Here is a 10,067-nt window from a genome sequence, read left to right on the forward strand (position 1 = left end):
AATGTGCACGGGTGACTCGCCTCCTGGTCAGCACCGTTTAGCGACTATCTGATCAGAGGTCCAATCGGAAGAGAGCTTTTCTTTATTCATGCAGGGGGGGGCATAAATAATTCACTTGGGGTTCTACAAGTGTCGCCTCTGAAAATCCAGACGGAACAGCACCGAGCCCTAAGTCTTTGAAAATATTTGATTAATCCTGGATTTCCTCCATAAGAGGTTCATTGTCCTCACTGTGTTTTCAGCCGTGTTGTGTTCGGGGTTTGTGGGACATTTGCACAACCGGTGGCTTGAAATGGTAAAGGGATTCCAGTGAGTTGGATATTTGATATCTAGGTTGTAACGAAAGCGCGTTTCGGTTCCGTTGTGCAAACAGGCCAGGTTTATATGGATTGAATGCATTAGCGTTCCTGCGTTAGCCACCTCCTGCTAGACCTGTTGGCTGCGTCACCTGGAAGGTGTCTCTTCTTTTGGCATCGCAAATCCTTTTGTCTTTGATATCTGGTTGTCAGGGTGTGTGTGTGTGTGTGTGTGTGTGTCCGTCTCATTGTAAACAGGACATGGACATCCAATCAGCCATTGGTCTGAGGTGCTTTTCATGCCTTGTGTGGACTCGACAATTACACAATGAAAGTCGTCATTAGTTGCTTTCCAGGAATCTCGTTTCCTGTCCCCTCAACGCTGTTTGGAAATCAAGGTGGTCGAAGGCTGAAAACAGCCGCGCCCCACTGAGCGCTGCACAAAACGTCCCTCCGCTAACGAGCGATCCCACCGTAACGATGATGGAACGGGACTCGCCAAATTCTTTCCCAATGCACCTCTTGGCCCTTCCGGCGTCCGGCGAAAGACCTCGTCCCTGCGGGGTGTTCACTGACCCTCGGGAAATCGAACTGGAAGGTAGCAACAGGGGATTATTATAAAGGGAAGGGGCGTCTCGCCCTTCAGGATTATACGTCGGTGCGAGCGAGCAGATTTCCGTTCGGCGGCAGAGGCGCCGTGTTTCTGGGAGGCGACTCTGTGCGGGGTCAGAGGTTGGAGGTTATGCATTAGACATGAGCGAAGCTGCGGTCCGGCTCAGAGGGCGGAGTCAGCAACATGAGGCCGTTTGTGATGTCTGCTGGATGAATTAGTCATAATCCCTGGATATCAGGTGCAGCAGGATGCTAACAGGCGGCGCTGCCACGTTCTGCAACACGCACTGATCTGATTCTACAAATCACCTCAAAGTCGCCACGAATCTCATTTTTATTTCAAGTATTTTTTTTTTATACTACCAAACACCAATTCTGTCCACGTCAGCTCGTCTGATGCCTTTACTGTCCCTTTAAGGGCTCCGTACTTCACCAAACACTTTAAAACTCTTAAATATGATCAATAATTATGGTATACAGCAGCAGTCTAATCGATAACAGCATGTAGATGAAAAATAAATCCATTCCAGTCTGAGGCTCGCTTCTTCTTGTGTCCGCCGGCGCCTCGTTGCGTTGAATTTGAGGCTCGCTTCATTAGCGCTCATTAAGAGTGAACGTGATGCCAAACTGTGTAACAGAAGCTGAGCAGAGGGAGAAGCGTCTCTGACCGTTACACACCTCACAGCCCGACTTCAAAGCGCTTCGGAAACCGAAAAAAGAGAAGCGGATTTGTCATTTCCCTCACGGGGACCTTCTCGTTTGATCTGTCACACCCTTTAATTTCAGATTGTCCCTGACGACATGCATGACCAACCCAGTGTGATCCCGTTCTGTACTGTTTGTGTTGCTCTCGTAGCCCCATGGCCGTTGCCCCCCCCCCCTCGGAGTTAAACCTTCAAAGCTCTTCTTCGCACAATGGCCGACCAGCTGTTTGATGGTGATGGACGGGATCAAACGACGAGCTCCCGTCTCTGTGACTAGATGAAGGGACACCTACCGTCTTTCAGCAGAGAGGGGGACACGGGATGATCTGTTCTTCTTGAAAAGAGGACATCCATCGAGACCGCATGCTGACTGCTTGTCCCTGTGATGCTGGTTATGAGTCGTCCGTCCTCGTCCAATGAGGCTGAGAGCTGCAGCAGCGTCCCGTTGTCCTCCGCCGCCGCCACTGACCCACCCTCTATGTCTGCCCACGCCAACATCGCCTCACCCTCCCTCAGTAATGCCCCCGTCGCCCCAGAGCACCAGGCTCCCCCGCCTCCTCCCCTGCCACCCCCGCCTCCGGGGGCACCCCCGGCGACCGTGTCCGGCAGCCACGGCGGGAGGAAGAAGCGCCGCGTCCGCAGCTTCTTCTGGAAGCCGATACCGGAGGAAAAGGTCCGGGGGAAGTCCAACATCTGGACGATGGCGGCGAGGCAGCAGCAGTACCAGATCGACGTGCGCTCTGTGGAGGAGCTGTTCGGCCAGCAGGAAGAGGCGGTCGCTGGCGTGCGTGGGACGTGCCCGGCGGCTGGGACCTCGATGGGTCTGTCCAGGTCGCGCTCCTTCAAGGACGGCAGCAAGGACGAGGTGAGTCAGCCAACTGATGGAGAGCATGATGTTTATCATATTGCATGTAATCTTTGTCGTGGCGTAGTGGGTAGTGCTGTAGATACCGAGTCTGACCTGTGCAGAGTTTGTATGTTCTCCCCGTGTCCCTGTCGGTTTTCTCTCACCTCCAAAACATGCCATCTCGGTGGATTTGTTTGTCCTTCGTGTGGCACCACGATGTGCTGGCGACACTTCAGGGGTGTACCCCCCCCCCACCTCTCTGAAAGACTGCCTTGTCTTTCAAACATGTTGCCCCGGGCCTTGAACACACCACCAATGAGATTATGCGGTATCCCTGCAGGGACATTCAACTTTTCTTTGAAACAAAGGCAGATCTGATCTGTTCTGGACCGATCCGATAAATGAAGGCCGTAGGACTGGAACGCTCGCTTCTTTAAACTCTTCTCATCTTCCGTCGTGTCTTCCAGGTCAGCATCCTTGACTCCAAGAGGGGGATGAACGTGGGCATTTTCCTGAAGCAGTTCAAAAAGTAAGTCATCCATCCACAAGCTGCTTAAATAAAGCTCGATGGAGTCTGCACACGGAAAGACCCCCCCCAAAAAATACTGCATATAATGTCTTAATGAAGAATAAATTAAGGCTAAAACGCGATACAAAGGCTCTAATCTAATCTAGCTGCTGTAATTATTCCTTTATTTGTCTTTAAGCTTTGCTTTCAATAAGTTGTTGTTGTTGTTGTGTTTTGTGCCACTAACTCTCAGAGGCTTCCTCAGCTCTTCCTTATCGCTCCTTCATCGGTCAGGAAATGTTGAGGCGCGTTCAAAAGACTCGGCTTGAAGGCGAGAAGACTCGCTTTGCATGACGGAGCGTTTGCATGGCTTGCCAGTGTATTTTAATGTCATTTGACTGTCGGCTGTATCACAGGGAGGACGGTACAGTCCGATCGTCTGTATTACCGCCGCCATGTCGTTTGTACATTGAAGCCCGTTTAGCTCAACTCTGGAGCACCTGTACCCTTCATCATGAGGCTTAATTGTGAAACGAGCGCTTTGTCTTCCAGATCCAACCGCTCTATTGTCGAAGACATAAGACGAGGAGAGGGAAAGATCTACGGGGCCGAGCTGCTGAAAGACCTGCTGAAGCTGCTGCCCGATGCGGAGGAGGTCTGTGGACGTCTCAGACCCGCGTGACGCTGGACGGGTCGGAGGGCCAGCTGAACGTCCCTGTCCTCTGTTTGTTTGCTAGATCAAGAAACTCCAGGCGTTTAAGGGCGACCCAGACAAGCTGACGCTGGTTGATTCCTTTATGTTCCTCTTAATCCAGGTGCCTCGGTGAGTTCATTTGTCACTGCGTTTAACCGCGAAGAAAAGAGATATTACGACAAGCCTTCGTGTTTTATATGTTTCCTGTTCATCAGAAGTAGTCCTATTTGTCTGCTCTCTTTCATCGCCGCAGGTTCGAGGTTCGGATCGAGGCCACGGTCCTCCGCGAAGAGTTCTTCCCTTCCTGCGCCATGATGAGTCACGAAATCGATGTGGTGCGCATTGCTACCAAAGGTAATGATGATACGCAGGTTCTACTATCGCCACACCGACAGGGGACCCGGGTACTTGAGCTGGACGTGAAGTAGCACGTTTATTTCTTTGTGTGAATTCCTTTAAAGAGCTGATGAGCTGCGAGGAGCTTCACGCCATCCTGCATCTTGTCCTGCAGGCTGGAAACATCATGAATGCCGTGAGGGCAACAGTTTCACATTCACAAAAAGACAAATTCATCTCCAGTCGTGTCTTTGTACACTTTGATGTCTTTCTGTGCGGTTCCTCAGGGTGGCTACGCGGGCAACGCCGTCGGCTTCAAGCTGTCATCCCTCCTCTCATTGGCCGACACCAAGGCCAACAAGCCGGGGATGAACCTGCTGCACTTTGTCGCCATGGTTCGTGGAAGCTTCACTTCTAAGAGAAATGATTCCTATAAGACCATAAGAAATCTCCCGCACGCCAAACTGGGGTTCAGCATGACTGAATTTACAACTGTATAAGGTTAAACGCGATTATTAGTCTTTGACAAGGTGATCAAAGGGCGTCCGGCGGCGGCGGCGGCTGATGATTCTGCTTAAACTGACAGGACTGAGGAAAGGAAGTTGGTGAATGTGCAAAGACTGATTAAATGACAGCAGCAAGTCGATCGACTGACGATGAAGGTTTGTCTTTGGGCTTTTGGATGAACGTGTTGAGCTGATGAAGACGGCTGACGGCTCAGTTGGCGGCTCCAGACAATGGCGCTGTGGGCGTATGAGAAACTCTGAATGAGGGGATGTTATGAGAAATAAAACTATTGACTAAGGGCACAAAGAAATGTTCTTCCTGGCTGAGCCTTGACTAAATTTCTCACAGAAGTGATGCTTGAGTGAGTACTGAGATTGCTGGGGGGGGGGGGGGGCAGGTGGGCAGCAGATGGTGGCAGGACACAGAAGTCAAGCGCTTGCGTAACCAAATTAAGGGCAGTACCACCTGATCATGCACATTAACATGGACGACGCTTCCTTCCACTCAGGAGGCGAAGAAAAAAGACGAGGAGCTGCTGAAGTTTCCAGAGAAACTTCAGGATGTCCGGAGCGCGTCCAGGTGAGCCAGAAGACGCGCCGACCTTCCTCCCTGCCTCCCTCGGGATATGCAAAAGCGTTTTCCACATCGGCCATGTTTGAACCTTGCACTCGGCTGTTAAATATTGCCAATCTGCTCCGTGTTCTCGGACCGTTTTTTTTATGATGTCCATAAAAGCACCGACATTGTCCCTAATCATCCTTTTGTTTGCCGCGGTCGCGTTTTCCTCTAGAATCTCAGTAGAAAACATCGACGGGGAGTTTTCCTCCTTGTTGGTTCGGATCAAATCCCTGGAGGAGAAGGTCCAAGGAGACGCGGAGCTGCTGCAGCAGCTGGAGTCCTTTCTGCAGGTGAAGCGGCAGCAAGTGGTTAAGTGATGCGTTCCAGACGTCGTAGAGAATGTTGCATCCAGGCCACCGTACATTTGTGTTGCTGCCGACTCCGATGGAAGTGTTAAATGTCATTTTATATCTCAGGGTTCAGCACGGACGCTTCAGGACCTGAAGACACGCAGGGTGGACCTGAGAAGAGAGGGACACGCCCTCATCGATTTCTTCTGTGAAGACAAGGACACCTTCAAGCTGGACGAGTGCTTCCGCATCTTTCAAGACTTCAACAACAAGTTCATGAAAGCTGTCAAGGTAGCTCTGTTGTTAAAATGAAGTCGGAGGAGGAAGCGGTTACCTGAGCTACAAGGGGGGGGGGGGGGGGGGGCTGTTTCAGCGTGTGCATATATTTATACACTACTCCTTCTCTTCTCAGGACAACCAGGACCGTGAGCTAAAGGACGCAGCCAGACAGCGGCGTCTGCGGGAGTTGGAGGAGAAGCGCTTCGCTTGGTCGGCTTTGGATCCGAGCGCCGCGTTTGGCCGAAGCAGCAGCGAGAACGACGTGGAGATGCTCACCAAGGAGGGCCTGCTGGACTTCTTCCAGCTGAGACCTCAGAGTCCGCATAGCCCTCTGGGACGCTCCGCCAGCGCCCGCCGCCACCGTCACACGATGGCTTCCATAGCCGACCAGGAACTGCGAGGATACCTGGAGCTGTACGGTGGCGCCGGGAATCCCAGCGACTGCTCCAAGTTTAACAGCCTACCTCGTTCGGGCCGCAGCCCGCACCGGAGGACGACGCCCTGGATCTCGGGCCAGGACGACAACCGCGAGCTGGGCTGTGAGAGACGGGTGACGTCTCCATGCGCAGAAAGCGAACCGATCAGCCCTCTGGCCAAATTTTCCTCCTCGGGGACGAGTCGTAATGATCCGAACGGCAACGGCGATATTTGTTCATCGGTGTCCGAGGGCAGCGCTCTGCCTGATTCCTGCTATCGCTTCCAGGAGCCCCCCCATCTTCACAGCCACATGAATGTCAGTGTGGAGAAGCGCACTTTGGTTCAATGTCCTCAAGCGTTTGACCTTCCAAGTCCGAGCAATAACAATAATCGCATGCCTTTTGTCAATCGGGGGGACGTCGCGGTGTCTGACTTGGAGAGGGAGAGACGGTCGCCTCCCCTAAACCTGGACCAGCTCCTTCGTAGGGAGGCGTTGGAAGAAGGAGCCGGTACCACGGCGCCTGGTGAAGGAACAATGGATTCTCCCACACAGGCTGGGATCTCTCCCGAGAGAGAGCGAGAGGACGACAACAGTACAGTTTCATCAACGACCTGCGACACGCCCCTCCCACTGGACTCTGCAGCCAATAAGCAGCCTCTGTTCTACATTCCGGACTGCGCCGAAACCGACTGCTCCGAGGTTGAGAGCTCATCTCAAGCAGAAGAGGGACTTTTCAGAATTCCTCGCTGCACCACCGATCGGGAGAACCAGCCGGATCCAAACTCGTTCTCCTCGGATTTGGGGTCCAGGTCTGTTTCAACCAATGAGACTTCAGCCCCAAAGTGTGTGGACGGCTCGTCTATGACGGCCAACGCAGAGGAATGGGACACGGAGAGCGGCGACACCGCCGAGGGAAAGCAAGGTCGAGAGAAGGACGCGCAAAGAGGCCTCGGGAAACCTCCGCACGCAAAAAGCAAGGCGAGCAAAGCGACTAATTCCAGCGGCGCTCGTGGCGTGCGAACGCTCACGAGCAGCGAGAGCCGGGGCCTGCGGATAGTCGTTCCCGTCGGCAACAAGAGAGTACCGACGCACGACGGCGCAGAGTCGCGCCGGCCTCTCCGAGACCGGAGCACCCCGGCGAGAGGAAGGACGGAGAAGACCGCCAGATCGCTGCGACGCTCCAGCGTGCCTCCCGATGAGGCCAAAGCCCAGAGGGGAAGCAACCCGTCCAGATGGGGACGCGATTCAACCCCGAGAAAGGCTTCCGCCCACAAGCCGAGCGGCAAGCCCCTAATGAACATCCCCAAGCCGGCGCCGGAGGAGAAGCTGTGTCGCTCCACCATGAGAGCTCTGGCACGCGCTCGAGTCCAGCCTCCCGCCGCGGCGTCCTCTGAGAACAGCAGTTCCAACACGCTCGGCACAAAGAACGCCTCCGATGTCCCCGGCTTCGCCCGCAACACCGTAGCGTCGTGCTCCCGCCGCCGGAGAGACGCGGGTCCCCTGTCCGTCCCCTCTACCCCGTCTCGCAGCCCCTCGCTTCGGGGTCAGCGAGCCCTAGCGAAACAGGACAAGCTGTCGCCCGCCGTTCAGAGTAGCGAGGAGCGGCCTCGGGGGACAAACGTGCGACGGGTGCAAAGCGTGAAGGCGTCCAGTCGTGTCGGAGGCGGCGGCGAGACCCCGCCGCCTCCGACAAACGAAGACTTCCGTAAAAGTTACGGCTCTGCTGAAAAGTCTGCGCGGCCCAGAGACTCGGTGACGTCCGGCAGGGACCCAAAACCGAGCTGGAAATGAGGCCGACATTGTGAGGGAAGACAAAGAATCCAAACAGCCAACCTTGCAGGATTCCACGCTCAGGTTTATGATGTGCAAACAGGAAGATGTGACGCAACCGTTAACGGCGTCTCCGTTCCTGAGCGAGATATTAACTGAACAAATGGGCCGAACAGGAACCTCTTGGCTAGCGAAGCTACGTGTGTTAGCGTTGGTGATGTCGCTGTTGATCACGACTCGCTATGTGATGCTGCTAATTAGCTCTGACAATTTGCGTGACCTTTTTTTCCATTCAGGGGGTTATAACACATGTCGCACCTGAACTTGGGGTTATAACACACGTCGTACCTGAACTTGGGGTTATAACACATGTCGCACCTGGACTTGGGGTTATAACACATGTCGTACCTGAACTTGGGGTTATAACACATGTCGTACCTGAACTTGCTGCTCGTGCCCTTCCTTTTGGATCCGTTGCCTCCTCCTGTACCGAATCGCTCTGTTTGTTTTACGACTCCTTTTCTCGATACCTCAAGATGATCGGCGTGGCCTCGCACCGGCGGGAGCAGCAGAATGCGTCGGCGCCGCTCTGACGTATGATCGCATTTATTGCTTTAAACAGCATCGTCACTTTTTTTTTTTTACATTTCATATGACCCTGATGATATGTTACAACCCCTCCGTAGCTTCACGGAGAAGAAAGGAAAGCGTTGAATGCGTCTGGAACAGTCGGACATGCTCGTCAGGCGGGCCATTATTTGGCATCCTGGTCTATTTTTCTACTAGTTGTCGTCACCTCGTGGTTTATCCTTTCCTGACCAGGTTAACCTGGTCGTAATCTAATCTGGCTCCAGTTTGTCCTTCTCATCGTTACCTCACACAGCGAACCCTTTTTAATCCCGGGGAATAATTATTTGACAACATACCGTCGGCTGGAAGACGTTTCCAAAAACCCTGAAATCCTCGCGTGGAAGAAGCAATATTCCATCTGCAAATAAATGGTCGCCATGATTCCTATGATGAATTCCACGCCTTATGAAAGACTTAGCGATGTTGCAATGCTACGGAAGTCAGGAGGGATTCTGGGTCCGCCCCTCCTTCCAGATCCAGATTAAAATGTTGAAAATGCTGAAAAATAAATGCCTGCCAAAAATGATTAGGTTATTAATGTTGTTATGACTTCATGAAAATAGTTGATCAGCCTCTTGACCTATTCAGATAAAGGAAACACATGAGAGGCACAAACTGGGCCGCTCAGAACCACTTGCCTTCAAATCGCATCGTGCCATTCGTTGCCTTCTTGTGTCTTAAGCGCTCCCAGCGGAGCGTCGGCTCACGGCTGGCCGGCGCTGAAACGGAAACAGAAACGGCGGCTCCTCTGGTTCCTCTGGTTCATGGGTCACTTTGTGCTCTCCAGGTTTAGAGTCGCGACTTGTTGACGTGCTTGCTGGTGTCTTCTTGCTTCTAGCGATGCAAATGAAGTTGATGACTTCGGTGACACGAAATTGGAGCCGAAATTTGGATTTCCACCGAGCATTTAGTAAACTGGTAGAGAGCTGCAGCTAATGGGATGTTCAACAGACTAAGTTCTGAGGGTTTATGTAATCCAATCAGAATTATTGGTATGTCTTTCATCAAAGCTCTCCACAATTACTGATTGATAATTAAGCACATGCTATGAAATCCTGTCCCTTTGAGCCTGAAATGTAGTTAAAAGTTTGTAGAAACCGTAACTGGACCTCGATCTTTAAACCGTAAGCGCTGTGGAGGTCTTCCAGCACGTGGCCTCCTGTAATCTATCGCGTTGATTGCTGAAGATAATCTGCTCCTTTAGCATTTTGTGACCTTTAAGCGTAATCTCTGCGTCTAATTGCGTAACGGACGTTTGCATTGTGGATCTTCAATTGGAAAAAGAACCCTCCAGTGTACTTTGCGCATTAAACGGCCGTAGAGATGCTCTTCTTCCATCCCAGGCGTTAGCGTGTTAGCTTCCTCTTTTGTGTATTCCACAATGCCCCCTGCTGCCACCCTCTTTACGGCCCCCACGAGCCTTGCAAATGGCTGCCCTTTACATCACACCCGAGTCCCGACTGCCTTGCTGCAGTAAAGCTGCTGCTGTGGAATCTGAATACTTACTTGCCCTTTTCACCACAACTTCCTTGTCCTGGGAAAGTTACCAAAGTAACAG

General features: G+C 52.6%; 1 protein-coding gene across 1 annotated transcript; it reads left to right on the forward strand.

The window, feature by feature from the left end:
• The first annotated feature begins 2,006 nt into the window (after positions 1-2,006).
• On the forward strand, positions 2,007-7,900 carry fhdc1 (FH2 domain containing 1). Its single transcript, XM_068751241.1, has 11 exons — positions 2,007-2,477; positions 2,927-2,988; positions 3,520-3,622; positions 3,705-3,790; positions 3,915-4,015; positions 4,123-4,193; positions 4,285-4,392; positions 5,013-5,083; positions 5,295-5,412; positions 5,539-5,703; positions 5,825-7,900. The coding sequence occupies exons 1-11, from the start codon at positions 2,007-2,009 to the stop codon at positions 7,898-7,900; spliced, it is 3,432 nt and encodes a 1,143-aa protein (XP_068607342.1).
• The last annotated feature ends 2,167 nt before the right edge of the window (positions 7,901-10,067 follow it).

The sequence above is a fragment of the Brachionichthys hirsutus genome, chromosome 17 (genome assembly GCF_040956055.1).
Source record: "Brachionichthys hirsutus isolate HB-005 chromosome 17, CSIRO-AGI_Bhir_v1, whole genome shotgun sequence".
NCBI lineage: Eukaryota > Metazoa > Chordata > Actinopteri > Lophiiformes > Brachionichthyidae > Brachionichthys > Brachionichthys hirsutus.